The 27,688-nt window shown below is 47.2% G+C and overlaps 7 protein-coding genes across 10 annotated transcripts; 4 read left to right on the top strand and 3 right to left on the bottom strand.

The window, feature by feature from the left end:
* The first annotated feature begins 26 nt into the window (after positions 1-26).
* On the top strand, positions 27-1,630 carry LOC120958701 (kielin/chordin-like protein). The gene is made up of 5 exons (XM_040381673.2): positions 27-407; positions 476-575; positions 656-787; positions 875-1,260; positions 1,331-1,630. The coding sequence occupies exons 1-5, from the start codon at positions 341-343 to the stop codon at positions 1,534-1,536; spliced, it is 891 nt and encodes a 296-aa protein (XP_040237607.2). The 5' UTR covers positions 27-340; the 3' UTR covers positions 1,537-1,630.
* On the bottom strand, positions 1,572-3,116 carry LOC120959035 (uncharacterized). The gene is made up of 4 exons (XM_040382156.2): positions 2,979-3,116; positions 2,689-2,917; positions 2,223-2,605; positions 1,572-2,152 (listed from the first exon to the last, which is right to left on the bottom strand). The coding sequence occupies exons 1-4, from the start codon at positions 3,016-3,018 to the stop codon at positions 1,965-1,967; spliced, it is 840 nt and encodes a 279-aa protein (XP_040238090.2). The 5' UTR covers positions 3,019-3,116; the 3' UTR covers positions 1,572-1,964.
* Positions 3,117-5,001: 1,885 nt separating this feature from the next.
* LOC120955757 (uncharacterized) lies at positions 5,002-8,449 on the bottom strand. Of its 2 annotated transcripts, none has more exons than XM_040376881.2 (5): positions 8,183-8,449; positions 6,175-6,268; positions 5,965-6,099; positions 5,506-5,894; positions 5,002-5,410 (listed from the first exon to the last, which is right to left on the bottom strand). In XM_040376881.2, the coding sequence occupies exons 1-5, from the start codon at positions 8,244-8,246 to the stop codon at positions 5,214-5,216; spliced, it is 879 nt and encodes a 292-aa protein (XP_040232815.1). In that variant the 5' UTR covers positions 8,247-8,449; the 3' UTR covers positions 5,002-5,213. The 2 variants fall into 2 exon arrangements, with proteins under 2 accessions (XP_040232815.1, XP_049465073.1); XM_049609116.1 differs by lacking the exon at positions 8,183-8,449 and adding an exon at positions 6,355-6,792.
* A 1,346-nt stretch (positions 8,450-9,795) lies between these two features.
* Positions 9,796-11,425, bottom strand: LOC120955755 (zinc finger protein 62-like). Its single transcript, XM_040376880.2, has 4 exons — positions 11,147-11,425; positions 10,398-11,081; positions 10,180-10,325; positions 9,796-10,109 (listed from the first exon to the last, which is right to left on the bottom strand). The coding sequence occupies exons 1-4, from the start codon at positions 11,300-11,302 to the stop codon at positions 9,821-9,823; spliced, it is 1,275 nt and encodes a 424-aa protein (XP_040232814.2). The 5' UTR covers positions 11,303-11,425; the 3' UTR covers positions 9,796-9,820.
* Positions 11,426-11,547: 122 nt separating this feature from the next.
* Positions 11,548-17,611, top strand: LOC120955750 (nucleolar protein dao-5-like). Its single transcript, XM_040376873.2, has 5 exons — positions 11,548-11,673; positions 12,328-12,495; positions 13,602-13,783; positions 13,875-13,998; positions 14,080-17,611. Exons 2-5 carry the CDS (start codon positions 12,373-12,375, stop codon positions 16,822-16,824), a joined length of 3,174 nt encoding a protein of 1,057 aa, XP_040232807.2. The 5' UTR covers positions 11,548-11,673; positions 12,328-12,372; the 3' UTR covers positions 16,825-17,611.
* Positions 17,612-18,544: 933 nt separating this feature from the next.
* LOC120955754 (neuropeptide Y receptor type 2-like) lies at positions 18,545-21,711 on the top strand. Of its 3 annotated transcripts, none has more exons than XM_040376879.2 (7): positions 18,545-18,681; positions 19,528-19,722; positions 19,793-20,096; positions 20,158-20,654; positions 20,716-20,880; positions 20,950-21,086; positions 21,161-21,711. In XM_040376879.2, the coding sequence occupies exons 2-7, from the start codon at positions 19,636-19,638 to the stop codon at positions 21,240-21,242; spliced, it is 1,272 nt and encodes a 423-aa protein (XP_040232813.2). In that variant the 5' UTR covers positions 18,545-18,681; positions 19,528-19,635; the 3' UTR covers positions 21,243-21,711. The 3 variants fall into 3 exon arrangements, with proteins under 3 accessions (XP_040232813.2, XP_040232811.2, XP_049465611.1); XM_040376877.2 differs by having other exon boundaries at positions 18,546-18,681; positions 21,158-21,707; XM_049609654.1 differs by having other exon boundaries at positions 18,546-18,804; positions 21,158-21,707.
* Positions 21,712-22,352: 641 nt separating this feature from the next.
* Positions 22,353-27,663, top strand: LOC120955753 (zinc transporter ZIP1-like). Its single transcript, XM_040376876.2, has 2 exons — positions 22,353-24,808; positions 27,261-27,663. The coding sequence occupies exons 1-2, from the start codon at positions 23,584-23,586 to the stop codon at positions 27,329-27,331; spliced, it is 1,296 nt and encodes a 431-aa protein (XP_040232810.2). The 5' UTR covers positions 22,353-23,583; the 3' UTR covers positions 27,332-27,663.
* Positions 27,664-27,688: the final 25 nt, after the last annotated feature.

Here is a 27,688-nt window from a genome sequence, read left to right as displayed (position 1 = left end):
AGCCGAAAACAATCCATAAATAGGTACACAAAACGCTTCCCATCCCGGACACAATCAGTTGCACGGAATTACATCACGCGACACCAAACAAAACCCATTCGCGTCGATTCGATCCCGGTCCCGGGCTGCCGTCGCTTATCGGCGGTGGCATCTCGTGCGAAAAAAAAACAACACAAACCGACACACAGTGAGCAGCTTGCCGTCTCTCTCGACGTGTCTGTCGTGTCGGCGGTGTGATCGGTAATGGAGTGCATACATTAAAGAAGTTGGGAGCAAAATCCTTGTCTAAAAACCAGCAATTCTAGTTCCTTTACGTGTGAAAGCATACATCTAGACAGAAATGTTTTCAGTTTTAGTGCACAAACTTCCAGCGATGCTGATCGTTGCCGTTTTGCTGATCTCTGGAGGTGAGCTAATGATCGCTACTGCTTTTGCCAATCAAAACTAATCACTTTTTACACCACTTTCTTTGCAGCCACAAACGCTTTGGGCCGATGTCCAGTGCCCACCAAACACTACACGACCCTCGGGTGCGAACCGGCGGCCGAGCAAAACGCACAGGGCTGCCCACTATGGTAAGACTTCCCTCGCTTTGTAAAATCCCAAAATAACTCACAATAACGCCCTCTCCCTCTCTCTCGCTCTCGGCTTCCAGGTTCAACTGTTCGATGCTGGAACAGCGCGCCCATGATAAGTGTTATCTGTTCGGCAAAACGTACGAACTGCACGCGCACGTCCCGGACGAGAAGGTGAAATCGTCCTGCCTGGCCCTGTGCACATGCCAAATGTGAGTAATGTGTGGTTCATTTGCTAGCCGGCGAATTTAGAATTTAGTAACAGTAAACCACACTCCTTCCTGCTGTAAAACATGTAGGAACTCACGGCGCGCCGTTGCCGAGTTCCACTGCGCCCACATCGACTGTCCCGAGTTCCTGTCGCCACACCGGGCCGGCTGTGTGCGCCAGTACCGCACGAACGATTGCTGCTCGTCCCGGCAGGCGTGCGGCGAGAAGCGCACCAATCTGCCCCGCTGTACGGTGGGCGCGGTGACGTACTACGAGGGCGAACGGATGCAGCTGCCGGACGACCCGTGCCAGACGTGCATCTGTACGCAGCATTTCAACGCGAGCGACCCGCACGGCCACACGAAATGCTACACGAACGCGTGTGCGTTCGAGCTGATAGCGCCGTCGGTGCTGGCGCACGGTGCGGCCCCGGTGTACTACGGCAATCGATGCTGCCCGTGGGAGTGGCGACTGCGTAAGTGATTGGCCGGATGTGTGGTAATATTTATTTAAAATTTAAATAAGTTCAAATTCTTAATTAACAGCAAAAGCAAACGATCGTATCCGGCGGGACGAGGGAACGGAGAGCTCAAACGCTTTGGAAGAGTGGACGGTTCGAGATAGCTGCACGTACGGTAACTTGACGATGAGCATAGGAGAGTCACTGGTAGCGGATGTGACGCCGGTCGGCATTTACCAGTGCTTCTGTGCCATCCCCCCGATGGTCCACTGTACCTTAACGGCAAACTGACGCGCGAGGAGCGTGATACGCGAATGTACTTCATGTTGAGCGTGATATGTGACATTTATTACAATTATTACTGAATAAAAAGCTTTAAACACGATCGCATGACAAATGCATGGCGGTTTTATAGGGTTTTCCATGAGTTCTCATGGTTGTGCGACACTTCCTAGACTCTTTCTTATGGGAAGTGAACTTCATACGTTGGAAATTGGACTAAATGGCTCCCTTTTCTAACAGGCTCCTTGAAAATTCCTATTGGATTTGTCGAACAAGGGTGCAATAGATTCCAATTCACATTAGATTAAGTTCATTTCAAGTAAGAATGAGGCAATAAAGTATCCCACAGCTATGAGAACCCCTGTAAACCCCTGTATGCACGCTTTTAGCTTGATAATGGTTATTGATTGTATATTTTCACTCGTGTTGGACGTCCTTTAGTTCAGCATGCAGTGCATTAACGGTGGCACCTGGCAGCTGCAGGACAACTTCTGTCCCTCGGCCCTCTGCTGTATGTCGAGCGAGTCTCCCACATCGAGCGTGAGGCTGCCGTACTTGCACTGTAGCTTCGGATCAGTGGCCGGCTTACTCCCGGTGCTCTTCACAACGGTATCCGTTTGTTTTGCTAAACAAAAAGGGAAGATAAAGCTCATTTTTTGCAATAATCTTCGACAAAAGATGCCCTGTGTACTTACGCATTCGCCACTCCCATGGGCAGCAGCCGTCCGGCTTGTACACCGGGATGCCACCACCGTACACCTGCTTCTCCTCGAACAGCTCGAACCCGCACACCGTCTCCACGCAGTTCGGATCCTGCTCGATCGCGGTCGCATTAAACCCGGCGGTACAGATGCACGTCCGGCACTGGTTGCCCTTGAAGCGCATACGTTGGCCTTCCCGGTAGATTTCGCTCTCCAGCTCGCACGTCGCCAGCTTCTTGCGCTCCTCCCCGCACACCGTACCGGTCGAGCAGCAGCTCTGCGGGCTGTACTGGCGCACGCAGTTGTCGTAATCGAACCGCTTGAAAAACTCCGCACAGTCCACGTGCACGCAGCGGAATTTAGCAATCGGATTAGCACTGCAATCGAACCGAAGCGAGCGTTAGAAAAAAGGGGGGTGACCGGGGGTTGCAGAAGCCGGCCACTTCCTGCAAACACTTACGATCGGCAGTAGCAGGCGGCAGAGCAAAACTGGGACACCTCCGCGTCCGGCACGGGCTGATCGATTTCGTACGTTTTGCCATTAAAGTAACACTTGCTGCTGTCGTGCGCCGTTATCGAGGGGCAGTCGTACCTTTCCGGGCAACCGTCCGGACGGTTGCCGACCGGCTGGCAGTGCATCGTTTTGTAGTGCGCCAGCGGTACATCACAGCCGCGTGCGACGGTGAGTGCTGCAAAACGGCCGAGAAAAGTTAGTGCAAAAAAGGGTAAAATATCTACACGATCACTTACCACCACACAGCGTCAGGGTGAAAACTGTTAAGAAATGCATTTTTTGGGGGCTCCCACTCTCGAGAGCTCGAGGTTTCGTGCTTCTGGTGAGGTCGATTGAACAACGACTACTGATTAAGTCGATGGTGGTGGCGCTATCGATCGGGCTTTGCAGCCCACAGGCCTGCTTGTAGATGATGACCCGATGATCTCATCCCCTCGCGCCGATCGGTAGTATTACAATGGTGTGTTTGTGTTTTGGTGGGCTTTACCGGGGGGAAGAAGGAAAGAAATGTGTTTACCTTCAGAAATGGAAACAACGACATCTTTTCAGGTGATATTTTTCCTCTTTTTGTCTTCTTTAGGTACCAGTAACAAACCCGTTCTTGTAGCGAAAATAATAAAGACACGACAACAAACAGTTCAATGAATAGGGCCAATCAGTGAGACAATTGACTGTTAAAATTGGTGTACTTGTTATTGGTTGGCTATTTCCATTCCAACACACGTGTGTTGGGCTTTAAAATAACAAACTATTGCACCCGGCTTTTATGTTGGAGCTTGTATTTCGTCATTTAACCATTTTTCGTTTTTTTTTGTTGTTCACCAGCCCTTCGTCTGCATATGCAATTGATTTGCAAATGACTTTTAAGGTTGTCCGGTGCCGAACGAATAACATGTTCGGCACTAGTAAAATATCGATATTCACGACGAGAGGACGAGAATGTTTCAAATGAGAACCGAACCGCAGCTCAGCTTGTACGAGCTGGCGCTTCTATTCCATGAACCAAAAGGAAATAAATCTTATTAGACGTTAAAAAATGATAAAATTCGTTACAAAGATAAATGGTTTTGGATAAAAATGGATACGATCTTTTGGCAATCATTCTTTTTATCTAAAATATTTCCTTTCTGATTAGTGTATATAAATGGACATTAATTGAACAAATTTCAATAAGCTTTAATCAGTGATTAGAAGAAGCAATGAAGGGTAAGTAAAAGTTTTTTTTATATTATATTTAGATTTACATTCCTCGTAGGATAAAGATTTATTTCTCATTTTCTCATTTTTTTCATGGTCTTCTGTGGGAAATTAGCAAATAATGATAAACAAAGTCATTGTGTATACTCTCTAAAATGGATAGAAAATTGAATTAATTTGCTCTGGTGAATAAACCCCATCCCATCATTTCATACCCAATACAGCTTACCCAATAATATTGTGGCATTTGTTTGAAGAAAGTATAACCAAAAAACCCTATCATTGTTGCTTTCACGCTACCTCTATTTACACCTTAACGATCAACTAGCGAATACAGTGATGGACGCGTATAGTTCTATACTTCTTGTGGTTGGTCGTTTATTATTTTAATTTGGTTTTATTTAATTAAGTATTGAAGTCCTTTTCAAATTGGTGCAGAAGGTTAAGTATATCATAATTTTAACGTATTGAGCAATATGGGTAATTTAAAAAAAAAACTTTAATTAGTAACGAACCGCAAAATATTGAACCTAATGAGCCGAGAAAACCATAACAGCGTGGCGAAAGTCGCTGATAACGTTAAAGGTCCATATAGCGATCGAGTGAAAGTGAACGTAATATGTATAATATGTTTAGGATCATACATTCACTACACTGAACTGCATCGGTCCGAAGCTTCGATTTATTGTAGACATCCATATTAGGCCATTATCGTCATATCATGAATGAAAGTTTGAATAAAGCAATAAGCGGTAATTGAAATGGTTTGAGAAATAACAACAAATCTTTAGAAATTATAAAAGTGCAATTTTCCGGTTAAAAAAAATGTAATAAGTCATTGAGGGGATATTAGTTATGTAAAAAAATAATAAATTAGATGATTTGTACTAACATTTTTGAAAAGTGTTTTGACCAAATGTGAAATCAGGCGAAATTTACTCCAATTTGGCAAACAAATATTTACAGGCATGGCAAAAATAAGTAGTCCAACGTGTTATTTTTGTCCTATATTTAAAAAAAATAAGTGAACTGAAAATGAAAGTGAAGCATGAAACAAAAGAATTTAATTACAGGCTACTTAAAACGAGCATGGTTTATTCGAAACAAAAAAACTCCACACAGCCTTCACGCCGCGCTTATTAAGTACATGATGTTCGACGCTCTACACTTCCCTTCTCTTCTTTTCTTTCCCTTCCTCGCATTCTCCCTGGTGACAAAATTTAAATAATTACTTTAAAAAACAACCTAACACTAATCGTGGCCCCCGTTCCGCTCTAGCAATCCTCCCGCTGGATACAGTGGGCTAGCGGTGGTACCGTGCACTTGCACTCCACGCACTTGTCGTCGCTGCTCACGCCGTCCCCTTTGTTCAGCGTCAGCTTGCCGAACTTACACTGCATGGCCGGTTCGGGCTGGGCGTCATCATCCTGCTCGATGCGTCCCTCGACAATCACCTCATCGCTGTCGGATGCTGCCAAAGCAAAGAGAGAAAAAAAACCGATGACGTTCGATGAAATATTACACCCAAACCACCGCCCCAAGAGGTGATGTAACCCGCGCACTTACGGCACTTCCACGAGATCGGGCAGCACCGATGGTTGCCGAAGTAGATCGGTATGCAGCCCATCGCGATCCGGTCGCCGGCGTGCAGCTCCAGCCCGCACTGCGTCTCGTAGCAGTTCGGATTGTCCGCCCCGACCGTGCTGTTGTCGAAGCCGGGCTTGCAGTAGCAAAACTTGCACGACTCCTCCTTCGGGTACATCCGCTGGCCCTCGTAATACTGCCGGCCGTCCAGATAGCACTGAGCGAGCTTGGCCAGCTTGTCCGCACCGCAAACGCTCTTTTCCGCGCAGCACCCGTGCAGCGTGTACTGGTGGATGCAGTCCTCTTTGGTCGGTTCGAAAAACTCGAAACAATCGATGCTGGCGCAGCGGAACGTTGCCGGTGCGGTGTGGCTGCAAGTGTACAAGAAAACGGGTTAAGACAAAATGCTACGAAATGCTCCAAAAAATCGAGCGATCTTACTTGGAGCAGAAGCAGGCAGGCGAGCAGGAGTGAATTTCCTGTTCGGCCGGGGCTAGCTTGGCGCCGGCCGGATAAATGTTGCCATTGAAGTAGCATTTGTTTCCATCGCGATCGGTCAACTCGGGACACTGGTATCTGGAAAGGGAAGGCATTGAGGGATTACTGTCACGTTAAGCTGATGTTCCCGGAAACCCAAAACACCGGACTTACCTTTTCGGGCAGCACTGACCTTCCTCGAGGATTGGTTTGCAGCCAAGCTCGGCGTAATGTTTTGGCGGCACCGGGCACGGTTCATCGCACGCTCCTGCAACAGAACGGGTGGGTAACAACGCAAACACAATCGTTAATTAAAATCATAATTCAATCTTTGCTTCATCGGAGGTGCAGTACGATCGCGGTGTGACGTGACACGAATCATTTCCGGTGTTGCGGTGCGCTAGTAGGCGTTGATTTATCATAGGAAGTGAGTTTTTTTTTTTCGCCAGCGAGAAACGAGCTAAGTATGGCAATCGAGCCGCCGGTTTGCTAATTTCATCCAAGCAACCTTCGACGGCCGTGAGCCGGGGATGCGCCGCATCAGAACATGCAAATCCTTCAATGCTGAGGTCGAACGTCGTCTCAATGACAAACCAAGTCAGCGGCATCACAAATTGATACCTGTTTTCGTGCGGGTTTTATGTTTTGTTTGCATAAACGACACGATAGCGCAATCGAGACGTACAGTGCGTCAAAGGCTGAGCGGGGCACTTGCATGTGGAACTGTCTCTGTCTTGTGTCTACGAGGTTCCCATGCAATCGTACAAGTGATCGATCGAATCTAGTGATCGATTAAAGACATGCGTAAGCCGCATTTAAACACCAAGTAGAAAGAAACGGCTCAAGAACGATTTTTTTTTAAGCATATTTATTCTATTTTAATGATAAAAAGCCCTTATGATTTACAGGGTTTTCCGAGTCAATTTCCAATGTATACAACATTTTTCCTTGCTTGAGAAGTGTTTTTCAACAGCTGTCAAATGATGCATTTGCATCACAATAATGTTTTAGTTCTTCCACATGATTTTCAACACGTCTTAAGCTGGATTGAGTTTCTGTCGTTTTTGTGGTGTGTTGAAAATCATGTGTAAGAACTGAAATTTCATGAAGAAGCAAATAAATAATTTGACAGTTGTCGAAAAACATCTTGGATGCAGTGAATAATTATGTACACATTCGAAAGTGACTTGGAAAACGCTATACAGGGTTTTCCAAATCACTTTCGAATATCAGCGTTGTTATTCACCGCATGCAAAATGTTGTTCCACATCGATCTGACATTTCATTCCCATCACAATAATTTTTAATTTCTACAGCATGATTTTCAGCACGACTCAAACTGGATTGAGCTTGACAGTTCTCTGTAGTGTGTTGAAAATCATGTGTAAGAACTGAAATTTCATTAAGAAGCAAATAAATAATTTGACAGTTGTCGAAAAACATCTTGAAGACGGAGAATAATTATGTGCACATTCGAAAGTGATTTGGAAAGCGCTGTAACTGCCATCGAATAGTTTCACTGATGGTCGTATTATGAACGTATTATTTCAAAATCATCTCGTGATTATAGCAAATTTTCGAATTCTCTTGATGGCGACTGTTTCTCTTGATGGATGTTGTCGACTAGATATGGAGCCATTTTAATTTTTACGTTATTATTTAAAAGATTTCAACAATTTCTCTCCGGGTCAGATGCAAGAGACATGAGGGGTGCAAGTTGTTCTTGTCTGAACTATCACGAAAATGGATCTTAACTATGATAATTTAAACTATTGTGGGCTCCACTGTAACCACTCCATACTCCACATTAGCCACCTAGATACATGTTAGACACAAAATTATTACAATGTCCTTGTAGGTCGTCGAAATGAAACAACTAATGTCGCTTAAACACGCCATTCTTTGCCAACAAGCCACCAATTAAACGCGAACAAAACGGTTCCAATTAAAGCTGCCGCACATTGACTTTGACGCACTGTAAGGTGTAAAAACCAGTTCTCCAGGTATCGTCATCGAACGGAGCGTCACAAACAAGGGTGAAATTCGTGGATAACTACACCGCAGCGGCAGTTACCGATTGAATGAATGCTCTTTTAGGGCTCACTCCACCACACTCTGTCCCTCCGCCCCGTTTCCCTCCTAGCCCCAGTATGTAATGTTCACTGTGGCCAACCATTATTACCATGACACAATGTGGCAAGCGCGGCCACGAGCACCAAACCGCTGGCAGTGATGCTGTTCCACATCTTTCCACTTTAACAAACAACAGCGGAGGCAAAATAGAAACACTTCGAATTCACTTCCTGATACCACTACTTCACTCCGCACTGAACCGTTTTGTGTATTACGTATATATTGCACTGTACAAAAGCCGCAGACCAAAAACACCACGCGGTTACGCGTTCCCGCTCGCTTGCGCTACTACTGAATGCGCTTGGGCGGCGCGCGGAAACTTTTATACAGTGCGCCAACAGTCCGCCGCCTCCGATAGGAGTAAGAGAACCGGCTCTTCTCCGGCACCGTGTGAGCACCGGCGAGAAGAGCAGAGAGCGAGAGTGAAATGTGGCCAACAGACGCGCGTTTTCAGAGAGATAGCAGGAAATGGGGTGCGTAAGGAAGGGAACCAACGTGTGCGCACTATTTGTCATCGGTGGAATACAGCCATCCAAGCACACACACACACCCGTTCAAGGTGGAGTATAATGCGCGATCACGATCGCTTCTTTTATGTTCAAAACGCCAATGCTCCACGGCACCGGGATCGTGGGTGCGGGTGGTTGTTTATTCCGTTTTGTGTCGTACAAACCCATTCAGCCACCGCCGGATATGGTAGGGGAAGGCAGGGTGGCTCTTTTCTCTTACTCTCACTTCACTTCATTAACTAGTTGTACAAGCGCGGTGTAAACGGTGTGAATGTGACCTTTGATTCAAGCGATCATTGATTGATCGGCGAAGAGCGTGTGTACGTACCTCCAAAATGCTCGACAACGTGTTGGATTGAATAATGCCACAATAGTAATGATCAATTTTAAAATTAGCAGCTCGTTCCGACTCATACTGCATTATGCAGGCAGCCTACCCGCGCAACAATGCACGCTCCCAGCACAACGAAGCGGCAAGGCCCTTGAGCGGACGACGCCCTGGAACTAATTGGCTTCCGTTTTGTTTCTTTATGCATTATGATGCCGCATTTAGTTTTTAACCACTGGTTCGGTGCGTCCTTCTTGACAGCCGGGCCACTTCGTCAAAAGCTAGTCCTGCTTGACCTCCAAAGAGACTACTCTCAATGACCCCTCACCGTGCTTGGCTGGAAAGCCCACGCGCTGGCGTGTCTGCGCCCAAGGTGGGGAATTTTCGATCTTGACATTAGAAGTGCTAACTGTACGAGGAAATATCGTGTTCCGCCACCCCGCATACGCGCATGTGATTCAGCCCCAAAAACTATTGGCTAATTGTTTATGTTCGCACGGGCCAAACAGAGTGGTTGCATAATTGACAATGGTAAAGTGCATTTAGCGTGCAAATTTCCACGCTCCCATTTCCGTTGTACATAAAGGCGTAAATGGTTGTTTTTTAAAGGAAAAATATGCCAACGATGGTGCCAAGAAGTTCACACCAAGGACACTGGTGATAAGATGCCGCCCACGATAAGATAGCATCATCCGCGTTGGGAGAAATAGTTGGAACGAAAACAAAAAAAAAACATTAACAGCTCTTGTAAGATAAAAAAGAGGCGCTGTAAACATGTTTTTCGGCAGTGAAGGATGGGGGTAACTGGTTTACGCCGAACCGCAATAGCTATCAATTTTAATCATTTTTATTATCCTTCACTTTTGCTCTCTATCTCTCCCTCGGTGCTCTTTTTCGTTCCGGGTCTGGTGCTTCCGGTGCACGTGCCCTGCCCTTTCCGGTGCACTTGCATGTGCGTCTGGAGCACATTCTTGTAACTAAACCAGCGTTCGCACAGATCGCACTGAAACCGTCGCTCTTTGGTGTGGGAAAGCTTGTGCAGGCGCAGATTGTGCGAAGATTTGAATGATTTCTTACACTCGCCACATTGGTACGGTCTTTCGCCGGTGTGCGTTCGCAGGTGCTTTTTTAATCCGGAACTACCGGCGTAAACAGGAGAAAAAGTATACAAATTATATGATTTAAAATAATTAAAACGCCAACACTCACCTGTTAACGAACGAGCTTTCGCACTCGCTGCATGCAAACGGTTTGCTCTGCGTGTGGTACCGCATGTGGACGACCAGCGAGCTTCGGTACTTGAACGTATCTTCGCACACTTCGCACTTAAACTTACGCTCATCCGTGTGAGTAAGCTAGAAGAGATTGATTGTGAAAATAATTAATTACAAACCAATAGCCAAAATCACTCTACAATTAATGCGTACCTTATGAGATCGTAACGACTGTGGATCTTTGAACGCCTTATCACACTGTTCGCACCGGTACGGACGGTGGCCCGTGTGCTGGTTCAGGTGGTACGTCAGGTTACCCTTCTGGGCGAAAGCGCGCTGGCAAACGGGGCACACGTACCGCTTTTCGCCGGTATGGACAAGCATGTGCTGCTTTAAATTTTGCTGCCAACTACCGCACACTGTACATTGTGTTTTTTTGCTCCCGGTTCTACCCTTACTGTGGGGCTGCTTTTCCACGGGTAAATGGCTGTGCTTCACATTATCTGTGGCGTTCGAGGTAGTAGTGGCCGGTGGGACGGGTATACTTTCGCTGCCGGGTAGGTCCAGCTCGTACTCGTGATGCGCGTCCGTGAGTTCGACCACGTAAAACTCCTCGTTCGTGCTCTTTCCATCGCACGGAGGGTTTGGCGATGCTTCTACCGATTTCACGTGCATCTGCTGTACCTTGGATTCGGGTGCTTGCTCATCATTCGATTGCGAGAGCGTGTTCGCTGGATCTTGCTCTTGCACTGCCGCTTCAGTCTTGTCACTGTGCTGTCTCCGTTGCCATAGCTTCTGATCCACCTCACGACATAGCTTCACAAACTTCTCGCAAATAACAAGCTGGGAAATGCATCCATCACACACCGTTGTGGGTGCATCGGGAAAATCGGCTAGCTGAAAAGTGAAGCGTATTCTCATGAGAATCCGGACGGGCCTTTTCCACAAAGGGTTTCACTTACCCTTACGCCGGTGCACTGAAATATCCGTTCAAACAGTGTCGCTGCTGACGAGCTGGAAAACACCCCCGTTTGCTCACCGTTCTGGCTAAGGCATAGTCGACAGAAATCTGGCTGAAATAGTCGTTTTTCCTCCGTGCAGAGGAATATTTCGTTCATTTTGCAGCTGTTAAATTAAATGTAAACAAACACAATAGTTCGTATTCCGCTGTCAAGCGTACTGCAGCGCAACTGTCAAGCGTTCAGACGTAAGACGTTTGAAACGTACATGTGAGCGACAGAGAAAGATTGTGTGCGCAACATCTCACGAGCGAGAGAGCGACAAAGCGATACACGGAGCATTCAGCCATACTCGCCAGTAGCCGTCGGTGTGAGTGTGTCAGAACAGTTTTTCATCTCGTCGTGGCTGGCGCACGGGTACACGGCCGCACCACATACAAGCGTGAGGTGAAACAATTCCGTGAACTCCGTGTGCTCCGTGATCAAAAAAAGAAAAAGCTTCAAGTGATCATTATTCCGCGATTAGAAAGGTAAGGAATTTTCCCCCCTTAAAGTGTTCTCCGAAGTTCTTTTTCGGGAGAGACGAGTGTGTGTGAGCCCGGTTTGGATTGTTTCATTAGAAAAACCCTTCTCCCTTTTTTGTTGGTGCCTCCATTTTGTCAGAAAGTGTGAGTGCGAGTGAGACAGAGAGAGTGAAGAGCTGAGAGAAGTGCCACAATCCTCGAAACCCTAATGGCACAAATTTAGGTAAAAAAGTTGAGATAAAGCGATTGAAAGTGAAATTAAACGATATTTGGCACTGGAAGCAGTATTCCAGGAAGTTTATATGTATCAGACAAAGAGGTGGATTGTGTACAGATACCAAGAAATTTGCTAGATTTGCAGGTCACGGGCGAGGGTGCTTTCCTTGCAGAAGGGCACACACAGACAGCGCAGAGACAGCAAAGAAAGTCACGTAGGCCATCATAGTATTTTTCGATCTAATTTGTGCACTGTAAAAAAAAAAATGCTGCACTGCATCCGAACAATGATGCAATCTGTAAAGCATGTTTCGATGAGGAAAGAGGATTTATGTTTTTTGTTTTATTTTAGATAATTTTATTTAACAAGTTGAAGTTGATTTAAAAGTGGAAAATAATGTTGCGCTTGTTTCTTTTTTCCTTTTCTTCCGCTTTATCGTACAGGTCCACATACACAACGCGACAAAAAGACAACCACAAGCACACAAAATGTCAGAGGACACACGCGTGAAGATACAGGTCTTCCGGCCCACCTGGGAAGAGTTTAAAGACTTCCCAAAGTACATCGAATACATCGAGTCGCAGGGCGCCCACAAAGCCGGTCTAGCAAAGGTAAGTGACAAACATTATTCCCACCCAAATTCTCAACAAAAAAAAAAGTATCGACAGCATTTAAAAAAATCGCATGAATTTGACCCCGTCCCAGAGGTCAATCCGGAATTTTTTAACTCATCCACTGTCACAACCCCCAAAGTACACGGTGAATGCGTAAACCACCTAGCACGTTGTGTTTGACGCTCAGTTAAAAAGGGTATATATAGCTCGCTTTGTTTACACACTCTCCACGCCGCGTCGTCTATAAACAGACGCCCTCGCTCACTAATACATTGAAAAGTGAGCTTTGCGGGTGGAATAAGATAAATTTGACTGCAAGTAGAATTAAAATAAAGCAAACTATTTTTAGAGTGTATTTTGTAACATTTTATCAAAGAAAAGTCAAACACTAGGATAAATATGCATCGAAACGTGTATGCACACCGTCGACATCAACAGTACTCAGCAGTCAGCTGATTTTGACGTTTAGCGTACGTCACACCACTACTACTACAGACGCCGCTATCTTTATAGTACGCTGTTGTCTGTTGTCTTGTTTCAGCACGTTCATTTTTCGACGCTTTGCGGGTTGATGCAATCGCTTGGTGTTTTATCGAAACTTTTTCGTCATTTTTATCAAATACTCAACATCACAGCATTATAGATGCAATTGATAGTAATGTTCTCAGATGATTGTTTACATCGAGTGCGTGAGTGCTTGTGTGTGGTAGTGTGTAGCAGCAGCAGCGACGGTGGTGGTAGCAGCCGACTCACACATCGCTTAGCGCGTGTGTATTTATACCACGCATACTACCACGAACACCTTACCCGCACGCACACTTGTAGCCTCCCGATGTAAACAACTCCACCATATGGGGCGCCTCTGTTTGTACGCTGCAGTATCACGTGCGTGTAGCGTTATGAATGAACTTATCGCGTGTGTTTTTTTTGTTCGTTTTGTTTTGTTTTCATTTCATTTAGTTGTTTTTTCATTGCTCATTCCTGTTTTGTTTAACATTTCGATCAATTTGATGGTGATTAACACAATTTCTTTCCTTTTTTCTGTTGTTAATTTTTTATCTTTCGTTTTCTAAATTATGTTTCTATTTATTTATTTTTTACAGATAATTCCTCCACCGGAGTGGAAGCCGCGCAAAAGTGGGTACGATTTGGATAGTTTAGACATTACTATTCCGTCGCCCATCTGCCAGGTGGTTGCCGGCAAGCAGGGGCTCTATCAACAAATCAATATTCAGAAAAATGCACTCACGGTCAAGCAGTTTGCTGAGTTAGCCAACACAGAACGGTACGGAAAAAGCGAATTATTGACCTCATTGTCCCGGTGTTCCAATTAATTAATAAATTTTGTTTTTTTTTTTTATATCACAATTCCACAGCTATGCTACTCCAAAACACTTCGACTTTGAAGATTTGGAGCGAAAATACTGGAAAAACATAACCTATGTGGCTCCGATTTATGGTGCCGATGTGTGTGGAAGCATCACCGATAAAGACTGCAATGTAAGTGTAGCTTTGAAAACGACTGTTACACTATTCCCGAATAACGCTAACGTTACCCTTCCCACCTGTTTCATCTCACAGATCTGGAACATCAACCATCTCGGTACGATTTTGGACTTTGTGGACGAAGATTACGGCATCTCGATCGACGGGGTGAACACCGCCTACCTGTACTTCGGCATGTGGAAAACAACCTTCGCCTGGCACACGGAGGACATGGACCTGTACTCGATCAACTATCTTCACTTCGGGGCACCGAAGACGTGGTACGCCGTGCCGCCGGAGCATGGCCGCAAGCTAGAGAAGCTGGCCAGAAACAGCTTCCCCGCCAGCCACAAGACCTGTCCCGCCTTTCTGCGCCACAAAATGACGCTGATCAGCCCGCAGATACTGAAGCAGCACAACATTCCGTACGATAAGATAACGCAGGAGGAGAACGAAATCATGATCACGTTCCCGTTCGGCTACCATGCCGGCTTCAACCACGGGTTTAATTGTGCCGAGTCGACCAACTTCGCGATGCCCCGGTGGATCGAGTACGGCAAGCGGGCGGCCCAGTGCTACTGCAGCTCGGAAATGGTGAAGATACTGATGGACACCTTCGTGAAGCGGTTCCAGCCGGACCGGTACGAGGCGTGGATGGACGGTACGGATTTCGGGCCGCATCCGGAGGATCCGACCACGATACTGGGCCCGCCGCCCCGCATACTGGACGCGAGCGGCGACGAGCGGGACGAGGGCATCGAGGACGGTGGGCCAGCGACGGCCGCGGCTGCGGCTGCACCGCTCAAGAAGGGCTGCAACCTGACTGTCAGCATACGGAACGTTTCGTTCAAGGAGAAAAATCCCGACCTCGACCTGACGGACATCCAGCAGAACCCGCACCTGCCGGACGACGTGAAGCAGGCGCTGTACGGCATCGCCGACGAGGAGGAGCCGCCCAAGCCGGCGAAAAGCTTCAAGCAGTCCTCGTATGATCCGTTCGACGACGAGGACGAGGAAGAGGAGGAGGACGAGTATCTGGAGCGTCGGAAGAAGGCGGGCAAGAAGAGGAAAAAAGTGGACAGCGATTACGACGACGACTGGTACTCCACCACGCACGCCAAATCGAAGGGACGGAAAAGTGGGACGCCCAAAAAGCGGGACGACACGCCACTGGACACGGAAAAGCGCGAAAGGCAGCTGGCGGCGAAAAGGCTCAACATCAATAAAAAGCGCCAGGAGCAGCGGCTCGAGAAGGAACGGCTACAGCAGCAGCAGCAACGGCTCGAGAAGGAACGACTACAGCAGCAGCTGCTCCTCCGAAGGCAGCAACAAAATCGACCGACGAACGGTAAAAGCAGCAACGGCATTATCGACCGGCAGAAGGCGATGCCGCGCACCATTCCACCCGATCCACTGCGCATCGAAACGAGCTCGAACCGGGGCGGAGCAGCGGCGCCAGTGGGAAGAGTGTGCGTACTGAAGGCACCGTCCTACTATCGACGGGCCGCATCGCTGGACGAGGTCGATCCACTCAGTGTACGAGCGCGCCAATCCTTGCCATCGATCAAAGCACCCAAACCGACGCCGATGATCGGCAAGCCGGCCGAGCGCAAGTCGCTGCCCGATACCTTCCTATCGGATGTGGCGAAACGGTACCCGGAGCTGGAAATACGTCCCGCAAAGGATTACCTGTTAACCTCCGTCGGCTGCAAGCAGGAAAAGCTATCCATACCCTCCAAAGCCGTTGCTGCTAAGCCACGAAGTGTAACCAAATCGATTCAGGCAGCCACTAGTCTGCTGCTACCGATCGGCAAACGGCCACCGCAGGGTAGAAAATCGTTGCCAGCCGTTCCTAGCGCCAGCAGTGCTCCCGTGGCCACAACAGTCTCGAGCAGCGCTGCGACTGCAGGCAGTACGCCCGTTCCCACAAACTCGACTCCAAAACCAAAATCGACTACGAAGCGACGGAAATCGACGCCCGCCGTGTCCGCCAAGCCGGTAGTGTACGAAACGGCGCTCAAAAAACCGTCGCCCGATTTGTTCGACAACAGCAAAGACTTTTTCACCGTGTTCAACCAATTCGTGGCCGGTGATCAGATGCAGGTGACGACGACGCACCACCCGGTGATGGATAAACCGGTGAGCAGTGTGGCCACCGTACCGGTGCCGACCAAAACAAGCTCCCTGCCCGTTGCCGGACCACTGTGGAACAATAAGGTTCGTCCGCTGCTGGTGAACAGCACCTCGCAGATCGTGCGTGCGGCCAGCGCCGCACTGCAAATGCCGACTCCTCCAGCAAGCAGTACTCCCATTCAAACGCTAAAATCCACTGAAATTGCTGCAACGTGCGTAAACTATGTTGCACAGCCGAGGCAGGTGCCGGTAGCACCGGTAAATAGCATCCCTACACCATCATCCTCGTCCACGAATGGTGGTCCGGTTGGGGATGAAATGACCGAAAATCAACGTGCTGCCGCCGCAACCCAGCAAACCGCCGCCGACTCAACGGTTATACTGCTGCACAACGGCAACCAGCTCAATGTGATGGATCGTACGATCCTGAAGGTACCAAAGCCACCGCAACCACCACCCATTACGATACCGGTGGTAGCGTCCGACGGTATCAGCCCGAACAGCAACGGCACGTCACAGCCGTCAAGCAATGTTATTAATGTTTTAATAATTAACGGTACCGATGTGAGTACCGTAACGCCATACACTATTGACACACCACCGCTGCTACAGGATGGTCAACTGACGCCCATCGCGAGTAGTACGCTAGTGCAACCAACAGCCTGCGTAAGCGATACACTAATCCAAACCAATAGTACTTGCAGTTAAGTAGTTGTTTTACCCAGCAAAGGGTGCTTATTTACCAAAAAAACAAACACACAAACCTCCCCCCCCCACACACACACACACACGCTATAGGAAGGTAAATGGAGCAGCAGCGCTTTATTGTGTGCGCTTTGGCTCTCCCGCAAATGTACTCAGCTCACATCTGCTCTAACCACCCACCATGCTCTAGTAATTAAGTGGCCATACACTTTCGTTTCTTTTATTTCATCAAACAATTTCAATTCATGCTTTAATTTACATTCAGTAGGCCAGGGTACATCGGCAGCGACACACTGAGCATTTATTTTTACCTTTATGTGATTTACCTACATAGTGTAGCGCGCCCAGGAGACGTATAAATTTATAAGAAACACAGGCACACACTCACACCACCCAGAGTAGGCCGCCGTTTTAGTATTGGTTAAGATGTAAGTGTACGAAAATTAGTGTGCTTTAATTTAATTGTCGTCTTGGTCTCAATTGCATAAAACAAAAGAAAAACAAACAAACACGGTACGTCAGTTAGGCGCAAAAGAGAGAGAGAGTTAAGTGTATCGTTAGGTACGGTACGAAACGTTGCACTAAGAAAGGCGAGTCAGTGCAGTCAGTTTAGCGTGCACTGTAGCTAAGTTAGTAGCACATTGCGCTACACCCTATCTCTGCTATCTGTTACCTACACTCACACTTTAACATAAAAACTGCTATGAATATAGTAATATAAATTTAAATTTTACGAAAAACGAACTATAGACAAAGTGATTTCAAATGAATAAAACTCATTAAAAACGAACCACACACACAGTATCAAATAACGCAACTTGCAAAGAAAACAACCAACCCAACCCCCCACCGGACAACGGTACACTAACGGAACTGGAATTTTTTTGCGTCGATTAGTGTCCCATAGTGTCTGTGGTATGGTGCGGACCTGAAATCTGATCCAACGCTCAATTCTTCGACGCGACTCATCGCCTTCCTTAAGTGTTTATACAACCGGCCAACATCAACAAAAACTGGCGTAAATCCGGTCCAATGGTATGGTATGAGCGAAATATGCGTTTGTTTGCTTCGGCAGTTCTTAAATTTCCGCTACCGAACCACTAAGCCCGGCAGCCATTGGCATGGGCTAGGCATTACTGGCAAGTCGGTCTCTATAGCCCGCCCCCATTCCAGGGTGCATTGATAAGCGATTTAAGTGTTTATAGGTGAATCGAAAAGTTAAGTAGCTTCGTAGTACATTCGATGGGAATTAAATAATATTGTTCTTTTCCAATGAAAAATTCCGTGATGCATTTAAAGCTCCTTTTTGTGTCAATCTATTTTTTGTTGTTGAATTTTTAAAACTATTTTTTACCTTCATTTTCAAAAATCTAATCCAATTACAAGAGATTTAGGGTTAAATACGCAAATCCCCTTTTGGGTGATTTTGTATAGAAATAATTCAAAAAAATAATCACAACCACGTCATGAAGTTCACACCCCTATGGAACTAATGCGATTTCCTATGAACCTATAAATAGTTCTTGTTTGCTTCCATCTGTACCCCCCGCACATTAGGGGGGAAAAGACACGGTGAGCGGGGTTTTGCGAAGCGTGCCAGGAATTATTTTATCTTCCCAAAACCTCCACCAAAAAAAAACACACCATATCCTCTCTTTTCGGAAAAGTAAACGTTCCTTTCGTTATCCATACAGGTCCATGGCGTCTTTGGTGGTCAGATAGTCGGGTCAGTTCGGTTCGGTACGCTACCGGGAATGGAACGATTTTTCTAGCCTAGCTATTCGCGATCGTTACCAACTGTCGAATTACCTGACCGGTCGTAGTAGGCGGTGGTGGTTATTTGTTTGTTTTGGAAATTGTGTTAGTAGTAGCTGTTAAAAGTGCAAAACATAAACAAACAAACAAACAACACCGTTCTAGTGCCTAAGAATTAAACATCAAGAAGTGAAATGTGTTATCATCAGTGTATTAAGCGGCTTAAGTGTACTAATTTAATTTAAACACTAATCAAACAACCTCTAAATTTAACACACAAAAAATCTATATATTCTGCAATTCTCAAGTGATCTTTCTAATTGCCCACCCGATTATGGTCGTATGACTCAATGTGCTTTTTTCTAAACAAAGTTACACCTTCTCCCGTACTACTACCGTTAAAAGTAAGGTGTGCACTTACGTACGTGGCTTAGTGGTGCGTGAAACCGAGATCACTTGCACCTGGACCTCGCCCGCCCAGATCGGCGCAATTTGGGCAATTTTCTTCTCACCTGCAATTAATTTACGTGTCGAATTTCCGAATTTCCAACCAACCCCACCGACGGCGTTGGCTGTTGTTTCCATCAACAGTAAAAATCCGATCGCCAGATCGTTCCCATCGTTGTCCGATTTCCTCCCGTCCCTTTTTGGACGTTCTGGACTTTTGAGATTGATTCGCGGTACAAGGCGGTACAAGGGCGGTACAAGGCAGGCAGTGTTGTTTGCTTTACACACCGTTGATATATTGTGTGCGGAACGACATAATATTTCAAGGACTGGGGTGAAAGATTGAACGGCCGGCACACGCAAGCAGATGGCCAACCCAGACGATGGCGACTGGCGATTAATTTTAATGATCATGTTTGGGTGGAATTGTGTGTGTGGAATGGTTTTTCGTGTGGTTTCCCGTAGGTTAAGGTTGATGTACCAAGTTGATCTTCATTTTCACAGGAACATGAATGAATAGGATCGTGACGCAGGATTTGTTGGATTTTTTTTTCGAAGAAAAAACAGTAACTATAAACTGCTCCTGATAGTACTCAAAAATTGTAGTGCATCATGAAAACGGGATTCCAATTTATTCCGGAGAATCGGCCACTCCTCTACATACCGGCGTCAAGATTCTTCTGGGAAGCACCCACTGCAGTAAGTGTCTCTCTTTCTCTCTCTCGATCTTCATTCTCATCTTCATCTTCTCCACACACACACACACCAGCCCAACACATCCCTTTATAACTATCCGCTGGAGCTGTGGAGTACGATACCGGAGTCGGAGCTGATCGTGAAGCTGTGCGTCTTCCTTCCCATCATCGTGTTCGGGCTGCTCGGCAATGGCATCCTGCTGGAGGTTATCTTCTCCAACCGCACGCTACGCACTCCGAGCCACCTGCTGATAGCGAACCTGGTGGTGACCGATTTTCTCACCCTGCTCGTGTGTCCGCTCTTCTTCATGACGCACGACTTCTTCCAGAACTATCTGCTCGGACCGGTCGGCTGCAAGCTGGAGGGGCTTATAGAAGGTACGTAAAGGGGTTGAGTACTCAGTAGCAGCAGTTCCTATCATGATCTTGAACTCGACAGGTGGTCTCCTAGTCACTTCCGTCCTCGGGATGTGTGTCATCAGCTACGACCGACTGTCGGCCGTCGTACTGTCCTCCGGCACCCGTCTGAAAGGACGCGGCACCGTAGCAGCGATCGTGTTCTGCTGGCTGATGGGATTCAGCATCGCGATGCCACTGTCCCTGTATCGTCACTTCAAAATTCGCCACTGGAAGGATGTGGACGAGATGTACTGCTACGAGGATCGCTCCGTACTGGCCACGTACTGGGAGTTTCTGCTGGTCATGCTGGTGTGGGTCCCGCTGGGCGTTATGCTGGTGGCGTACACGCTGATCATCGTTAAGCTGGACCGGTACGAACGGAATGCCCTTCGCCGGCAGCATCCGATGGTAGTGCGGTACAAGAGCCGGGTGGCCAAAACGCTCTACATTGTGCTGCTGGCGTTTATCGTCGTCCGGGTGCCCTTCACCATCATGGTGTTTGTGTACTACAACATCGAACCTTTGGACCATTTTCAGGTAGTAGAGTTGTCGAATATTGTGCGCAATTTTAATGAAATGCACTTCTTCTCCACCACAGTTTAGCGAAAGTTTCATATTTGTCTGGTGGCTTGCGAAAGTGGCGTTCATCTTTCTAAATGCTGCCATCAATCCGCTCATCTACGGACTCACCAACAAAACGTTCAAAAAGGCACTTCGCGGATCGAAGATTTTGCAGTGCCTTTGTCGGTTGGCCCCGGAAGAGGTAAGTGTTGTAAGCGTAAATCGGGCTTACTAATCGATGAAGTTGACCCGCATTTCTTTCCTCCATCAGCCGGAACCGACACAAACTCCCGAAGTTCCAAGCAAATCAACGATCTGTTGCTGTTTTTCGAGGACGAATTCGGATGAAATGGAACAATCATCGCAGGATGATAAGATACTTGAGCGGTCACGATTTTCACGAGTGAGGTAAGTGCTTCTTGTGCTGTTTTTAGTGGCCAAAATCCAAATAATTCGTTATTTATCTTCATCAATTGCAGCAGACATTTCCGAGCAACGTGGCTCAATTCGACATTTAGGAACAAGCATCCTAAAAATGAAACAACTGTAGACGATAAATCATAAATAGAGCATAATGATACAAAGAATTATTTTTAATGATTATAGATTGCTTATCGGGCAAGCAGAACAGTAATAGAACCGGTGTACAACGATAGATGTATTGTACCGCGCGTTTGTTTCATCTTCTCTTGGCTATAACTCCAAGATTTGGCCAAGGAATTGCCATATTTCTATTTATTCAAACATATGAGTATGCTGGAAGTTAATTTCATGTTGAATAAATAGCTATTTGTAGCCGTTGTATAAGCGGATAGCACAGCACGTGGATTCATTCCCAGTTTATACTTAGCAAATAAATTACCTACGGGTATGCAATCCGCACGACACAAAGCGTTACGAAGCGTTACATGTTTTCATTCAAAATGTACCAAGCATGAAAACGGTTATATATAGTGCTGGAGAAGCGCGTGTCAGCTTCGCTTTTCATGATTCGGTGTGTCCTATTGTCCGTCGTTAATCCTGATATTCTATATTTTACTTATTCACTGATGTTGAATATTTTATTATTACAATAAAATGGTTTAAAGTTAAAGATAGTTAGTAATTAACGTCAATTTATCGTGTAACAACTTTAGCTGATCTGGTGGTGTCGTAAACACTAATGAACTTCATTATCTTTGACTAATCGGTCACCCATACATTATAGAATCTTGCGAAGATCACGCACACATATTGGGTGGTTCCATACTGACCAGATTTAAACTCCGACCGGACATGTTATTGATCCAAATCTTTTATAGCGGTAGTCATCACAGCATCACCCCAATTAATCTTTTTATAAATGTTGTTACTGTATCACGTGCTGCTGCAACAAAGCATTGAAAGTAAGGCACAACTGATACATAGCCCCAAAACCCCACAATTATCAGTGCATCATCCGCCTTAAGCAATCTCACACTGCGAACGATTACACGCCATATCTCAGCACGCACAAAATACACCCCACCACCTTGACAAGTCAATGGTTGGCCACTGACAAACGATACGATCTGGTACGTGTAGGACCAACCACCAAAGTACGGATCACGTACGGCAGCGCGATCGGTATCAAACGCTAGTCACTAATCGTGCGCCTCCATCAACCATGGGGTGGCAGGGAATATAACTCCATAATCTACCATAATTCCACGGGCACACGCTGGTCTTTGGCTATTCGCTTTCTTCACCTCCGCAGAAGACAACACACGACGCCAACACGGTGCAGGAAACATCCAAGCAGGCGTCGTTGCTGCCAGCGTTCTTGGCGTAGCTGTCAACGGATATAGGGCACAGAAGAGCGAACCTGAACGTGGAAGGATTTCACCAGGTCTACCACATCCCCCCACACAGATGCTGTAACGGAGCAAGCAACACGAGAGAAGATCCGAAGCAAACGTGCCTCCAAACCATCTCTCTCTCCACAGCAAACGAAGCGACCACCTGGAGAAGAGCAACGAATCAAGCAGCAACCAGAGCAACCAACGGCTGCTACGACCCGATCCGTTACGTAGTTGGTTCGATAACGTACCGATGCAGCAGGTGCTCCTTTGATGGAGTGGATGTCAGGTGTAGTCGCAGACGACGCGATCTGGAGCGGCAGATAACACACAAACACACACACACACACCGTTACAAACAGCATTCTCAAAAGCGCGTTAGAGAGATCGAACGAAGGTGCGAGAGAGCGAGAAAGAAAGACACACAGTACGGGTAGAAGTGGCAGGTTAGAGCGGGAGCACTCAAATTTTGGATGCGATAACAGAGGCGTCCACTATTACTCTGTGTTAGAGAAGCGGCCAGGCAAAAGCGCTCATGCGTTAACAGAGCACCAGTTAGTACGCGTTCGATTCGCCACCAGGTTGCAGGTTTGAAGGGTTTTTCCCGCTAGGTAGTAGAGAATCCGGAGTCCGATGCGACCATATCAGAGTGCACTAGTGACGACGACGACGACGACGACCGGACGGCAGGTGCGTGTGGTGGTCCGCGGGTGATAAGGGCAAGGTGAAAGACATTAAAAAGGTGTTAACGGTCGCGGTCGCTTTAAAGTGTACAGGCTGTGTGTGTGTTTGTGTATGTGTGTTTGTAGCGCACGCGTAACTAGTGAGAGTGATCGGTCCGAGGGTGGGGAGGAGAAGGAAAAAGCAGGAAGAAGAGGGGGAATACGATCCGAAACCAGACCGGAAAGGAAGAGAAAGAGTGCCACCATCACAGGTGTTAATACAAAGCGTCAACAAAACAGTTTGCTACGCAGCAGCCAGAACGTAGACCACGAGACAACGGCACAACGCAAGGCCGCACAGCATCTGCACAGGAGCCAGACAGCGCGTACAGTACCAACCAGAAAACAACCACCACCACCATCATCATGGACATTGTTGCAGCAACAACCGAGCGGCTGGTCGAAACGCTCGTAAACGGGACGTCCTCGCTAACCCCCCGGCAAGATGGCGAAGAGCATACCGATCACGACGACGACTCACCAACGATCGCCAAAGTCACCTCCATGGTGGTGCTGTTCAGCGTCAGCATGGTGTGCGGACTCGTACCCTTCAAGCTGGTGCGCTGGTTTAACCTCAACCCGGCAACCCCGTCCGGAGGTACACACCTCTTCCTGATCCGGCTACTGCTCTCCTTCGGCGGTGGTGCCCTCCTAAGTACCACCTTTCTGCATCTGCTGCCCGAGATCAATCACTCGATCGAAGCGCTAGTTGAGACGGGCGCCCTGCCCGCCCCGGACGAACTGCCCTTCCCGCTGGGTGAGTTTCTCCTTACGAGCGGCTTCTTCATGATCTACCTCACGGAGGAGCTGGTCCACTGGTGGATGCATCGCCGCTCGGCCAATGCACGGCGGATCGCACGGTCCGAAAAGACAGCGCCCGGTGGCAGCAGTACGATGGTACCGATCGATGGTGGCGCATCGAAGCACGACCACGCGCACGGACATTCGCATCTCCCGATCGGGAACGTAACCGCCGTCTACCCCGTGACGGATGTGGATGGGACGCAGGTCGTACCGAGTGTGGTTCCGGTGCCGCCAGCGCCAAGCGCTAACGGTCCCCTGCGCGGCCTGCTGATCGTACTCGCCCTCTCCATTCACGAGCTGTTCGAAGGGCTCGCGGTAGGTCTGGAACGGTCACCATCCGCCGTATGGTTGCTGTTCGGTGCAGTCGCCTCGCACAAGTTTGTGATTGCGTTCTGCGTCGCGTTTGAGCTGCTGGTGGCGTCCGTCCGCTTCCGCATTGCCGTACTGTACATCTTCGTCTACTCGGTGGTTAGTCCGGTCGGTATCGGCATCGGCATTGCGCTCAGCTCGGTCAGCTCCGACACGAACCAGACGATCGAGGTGGTGTCGGTGGTGCTGCAGGGTCTAGCCAGCGGGACGCTCATCTATGTGATCTTTTTCGAAATTCTCGCGAAAGATGCGGGCCACAGCCACGGTGGAGGTGGAGGAGGAGCAGGAGGAGAAGCGAACGATGAGCACAAGCACGGTGCCGATGACCATCAGCATTCGGTGTCGCCCACGAACGGGCTGTGGCAGTTCCTGGCCGTGCTGGCCGGGTTCGGGCTGCTGCTTGGCATCAAGGCCGCAAGTGAGTAGGAGGGATTTGATTGTGGGAAACGGGGCAAATAGAGTAGTAGTAGTAAGTAAGGGGAAGGGGTAAGGAACAGTGGGTTACAACCCGCACATTAGATAACCGCAACTATGCATATCGTCACTCCCCGGAGCCGGATAAAACTGGAGGAGCAGCAGTTCAGGGAGGCTTAAATTAAATCCACCAAACACACCAACACCGGAACGTCGTCTGTCTTTGCATTGGGTCTCTCGGTGCGAACGATGCACCTTAATTGTACGCAATGAGTGCTGGCATTCCTCTGTCTGTCGGTCGTAAACAAAACGACCCCGAGAACGAAAGAAAGTACTTATAAAATTGGATCTCACAAGAGCACCAACTTACTTCAATTTCCCCAGTATATCAGTACATGTGGCTAAGCTCAAACCAGTCCCAGCAAAAACAATATGCATCTTTCAGCGAAGCTGTATCGCCGAAACACTTGCTCAAATAAGATAAACATTCCTCCCCAAAAGCCTTAGTTGAATTTCATTGCCCTATTATAATTCCAACCGCTAACGATGACGTTGTTTGCGGGGAAAAACACGCGGATGGATTAGTGTGTGGGATGGTATCACATTTGTCTGTTAAATTTATGGCTGAGTGAGTGATGTGACGCACTGTACCTGCTTGACAAAACGGAGCAATTTGAGCTCAGATGTTTCGGAGGCTCTGTGGTCTATTGGGAAGGCGTGTCGGTTGCTACAAGGCCGGTTAAAGGTCGGATTCTCATCCTGACCCACGTCTCGTAGTAAGAGGAACCTTGGATGAATGATATTGCCTATCTCTACAGGAGGTCGCTGATGTCTTTGTATAGATGCATTTGGCGAAGTCTTAGGTAGCGTTACATCAAGACGATAATGAAGAAATAGAAAATAATCCATTCCAGAGCATCGAGAATCTATTGGTCGAATTGGTTCGTGTTCAGAATAACATTGCATAACTTTCACACTATAAGGCATTAGACTAGACGGACGAAGAATACATCCTAATTTTCATTTTAAATGCCTAAAGTTACGCGTTGTTGGATAGACACTTAATCTAAATAGGATCATCGGATTGATCTAAACTAGTTTAGCTAATAGAATAACTTCTTCTATTCCAAATAATTTCCATACCGCGCACATTTCATGAATAATGCATTAGATCCAGACATTCCAGAAACACTTGTTTGGTGGAGTCATTGATCAGTAAACATGATGTAACGAGAAGAACTAATTAACCTGTCCAGTGAGTCATACACACACACACACTGGACAGCATTGAGGATATAATGTGCATTAATTGTACAATCCCTCATTAGCCGATCACTTGATCCATTAATCGTTCGGCCACGATTGCAACGGTCACTCTCGATGGCTTTATTGAACATATATACATCGCTCTCGAGAAAAGCAGCTCCATTAAGCTCTCGTGTCCAAAGAAGCATCCCCACCCCTTTCTGACTTGTTGAGAGATCAAGTACACTCGGGACGCCTCAAGTGTCGGCAGCGTGTGTCAAGCAAACATCGAGCTTCACTGACGTTCCCAGTCGATGTTTATTGTTTTTATCTAAGGTGTCTTTACTTCCTGCTTTTCTTTGCTACACAGTTGCTATGTTTCAACATGCATCATCATTTCACGACAGCAAAAAGCCCACCATCTCCCAAATCCACATGATCCCAATCTCAACAATCCTCCGGACGCCAAGTATCAATCGGAAGTCTTGTGCGCCGTTATCACCCCGCCGTTATATGACGACTTTGTCAAGTAAATGATAACGGATTGGAAAGGAATTTATCATCAAAGCAGCGAATGATAGGCTAAAGATTTGCCCTTAACCCCATCAGCCCCTCTCACTGTGGCCCATTTCGAAACGGCCGTTTCGTGACGGTTTTACCCAACAAACGACTCGTTTTCTCCATAACGGCGCGGCGGGCTTGACAACAAAGCTTCCCGTTACGGGTTCGTAGTCGAACGAACTTGAAACGATCACGCGCACTCGTGCCGTCCGTTATCGTTTCGCCGTTAAAACAATGTAACGGCGATGGTTCCCACTACTCCATCTATTATCAACGGCTTGGTCATTTGGATGTTTGCACCACATTTGTTATATATCGTTAATGATGTCAACCGACCCCAAGCCATCAAGTGGACGGTGTTCGTTCCGATAAGATAACGCTCCAATTGGATTCCTGGTACTGGCCAATAATCGCTCCATTCGCCGTTCTAGTGTCACATTGCGTTACGATATCCTTCGATACGGAGAATCGCTTTTAAACAGATAACGCCTACCCCTCCTGCAGCATAAAATAACCGCATAATCTCTCAATCAGTGGTCTTAGATACTTTGTTTCTTATCTTCAAACCGGAGCCGATTACAATCAATCAAACCGAGCAAATGGCACAATCATACTAACGATATGTTTGCTTACCTTTTTGTGTTTCGCAGCCGGACACAGCCACGATCACGGACATAGCCACGGTGGAGGGACCGAACCGGACCATGACCACGATCACTGAATAGAGCCTGCGGAGAAAAAAAGGAGAACAGAACAAACCACCTAACCCAGCCGGCGAACAAACGATGTTGTGATTGTCTCAATTATGATTGCCATTATGATTTTACGACGACCAGGACGAGCGGTGTCAAGGAGGGGCGAGATACATTGATAGTATTCGTATTATATGTAATACATTTTATACATGTTTTATGTTTGTTTGCAAGAGAATATGCATAGACCCCAATCACCAACCCTATGCAAATTCGATGCCTAGTAATTCGAGTAATGTCATAAACAAAACAATGTGATACATTTAATTAGACACGAAAATAAACACTTTAAACGACTGTACGGAAATGGACTTTTTTAAGTGGGA

This window comes from Anopheles coluzzii, chromosome 3 (assembly GCF_943734685.1).
Source record: "Anopheles coluzzii chromosome 3, AcolN3, whole genome shotgun sequence".
Taxonomy (NCBI): domain Eukaryota; kingdom Metazoa; phylum Arthropoda; class Insecta; order Diptera; family Culicidae; genus Anopheles; species Anopheles coluzzii.
Note: the sequence above shows the minus strand (reverse complement) of the source record. Positions and strands in the feature narration are given on the sequence as shown.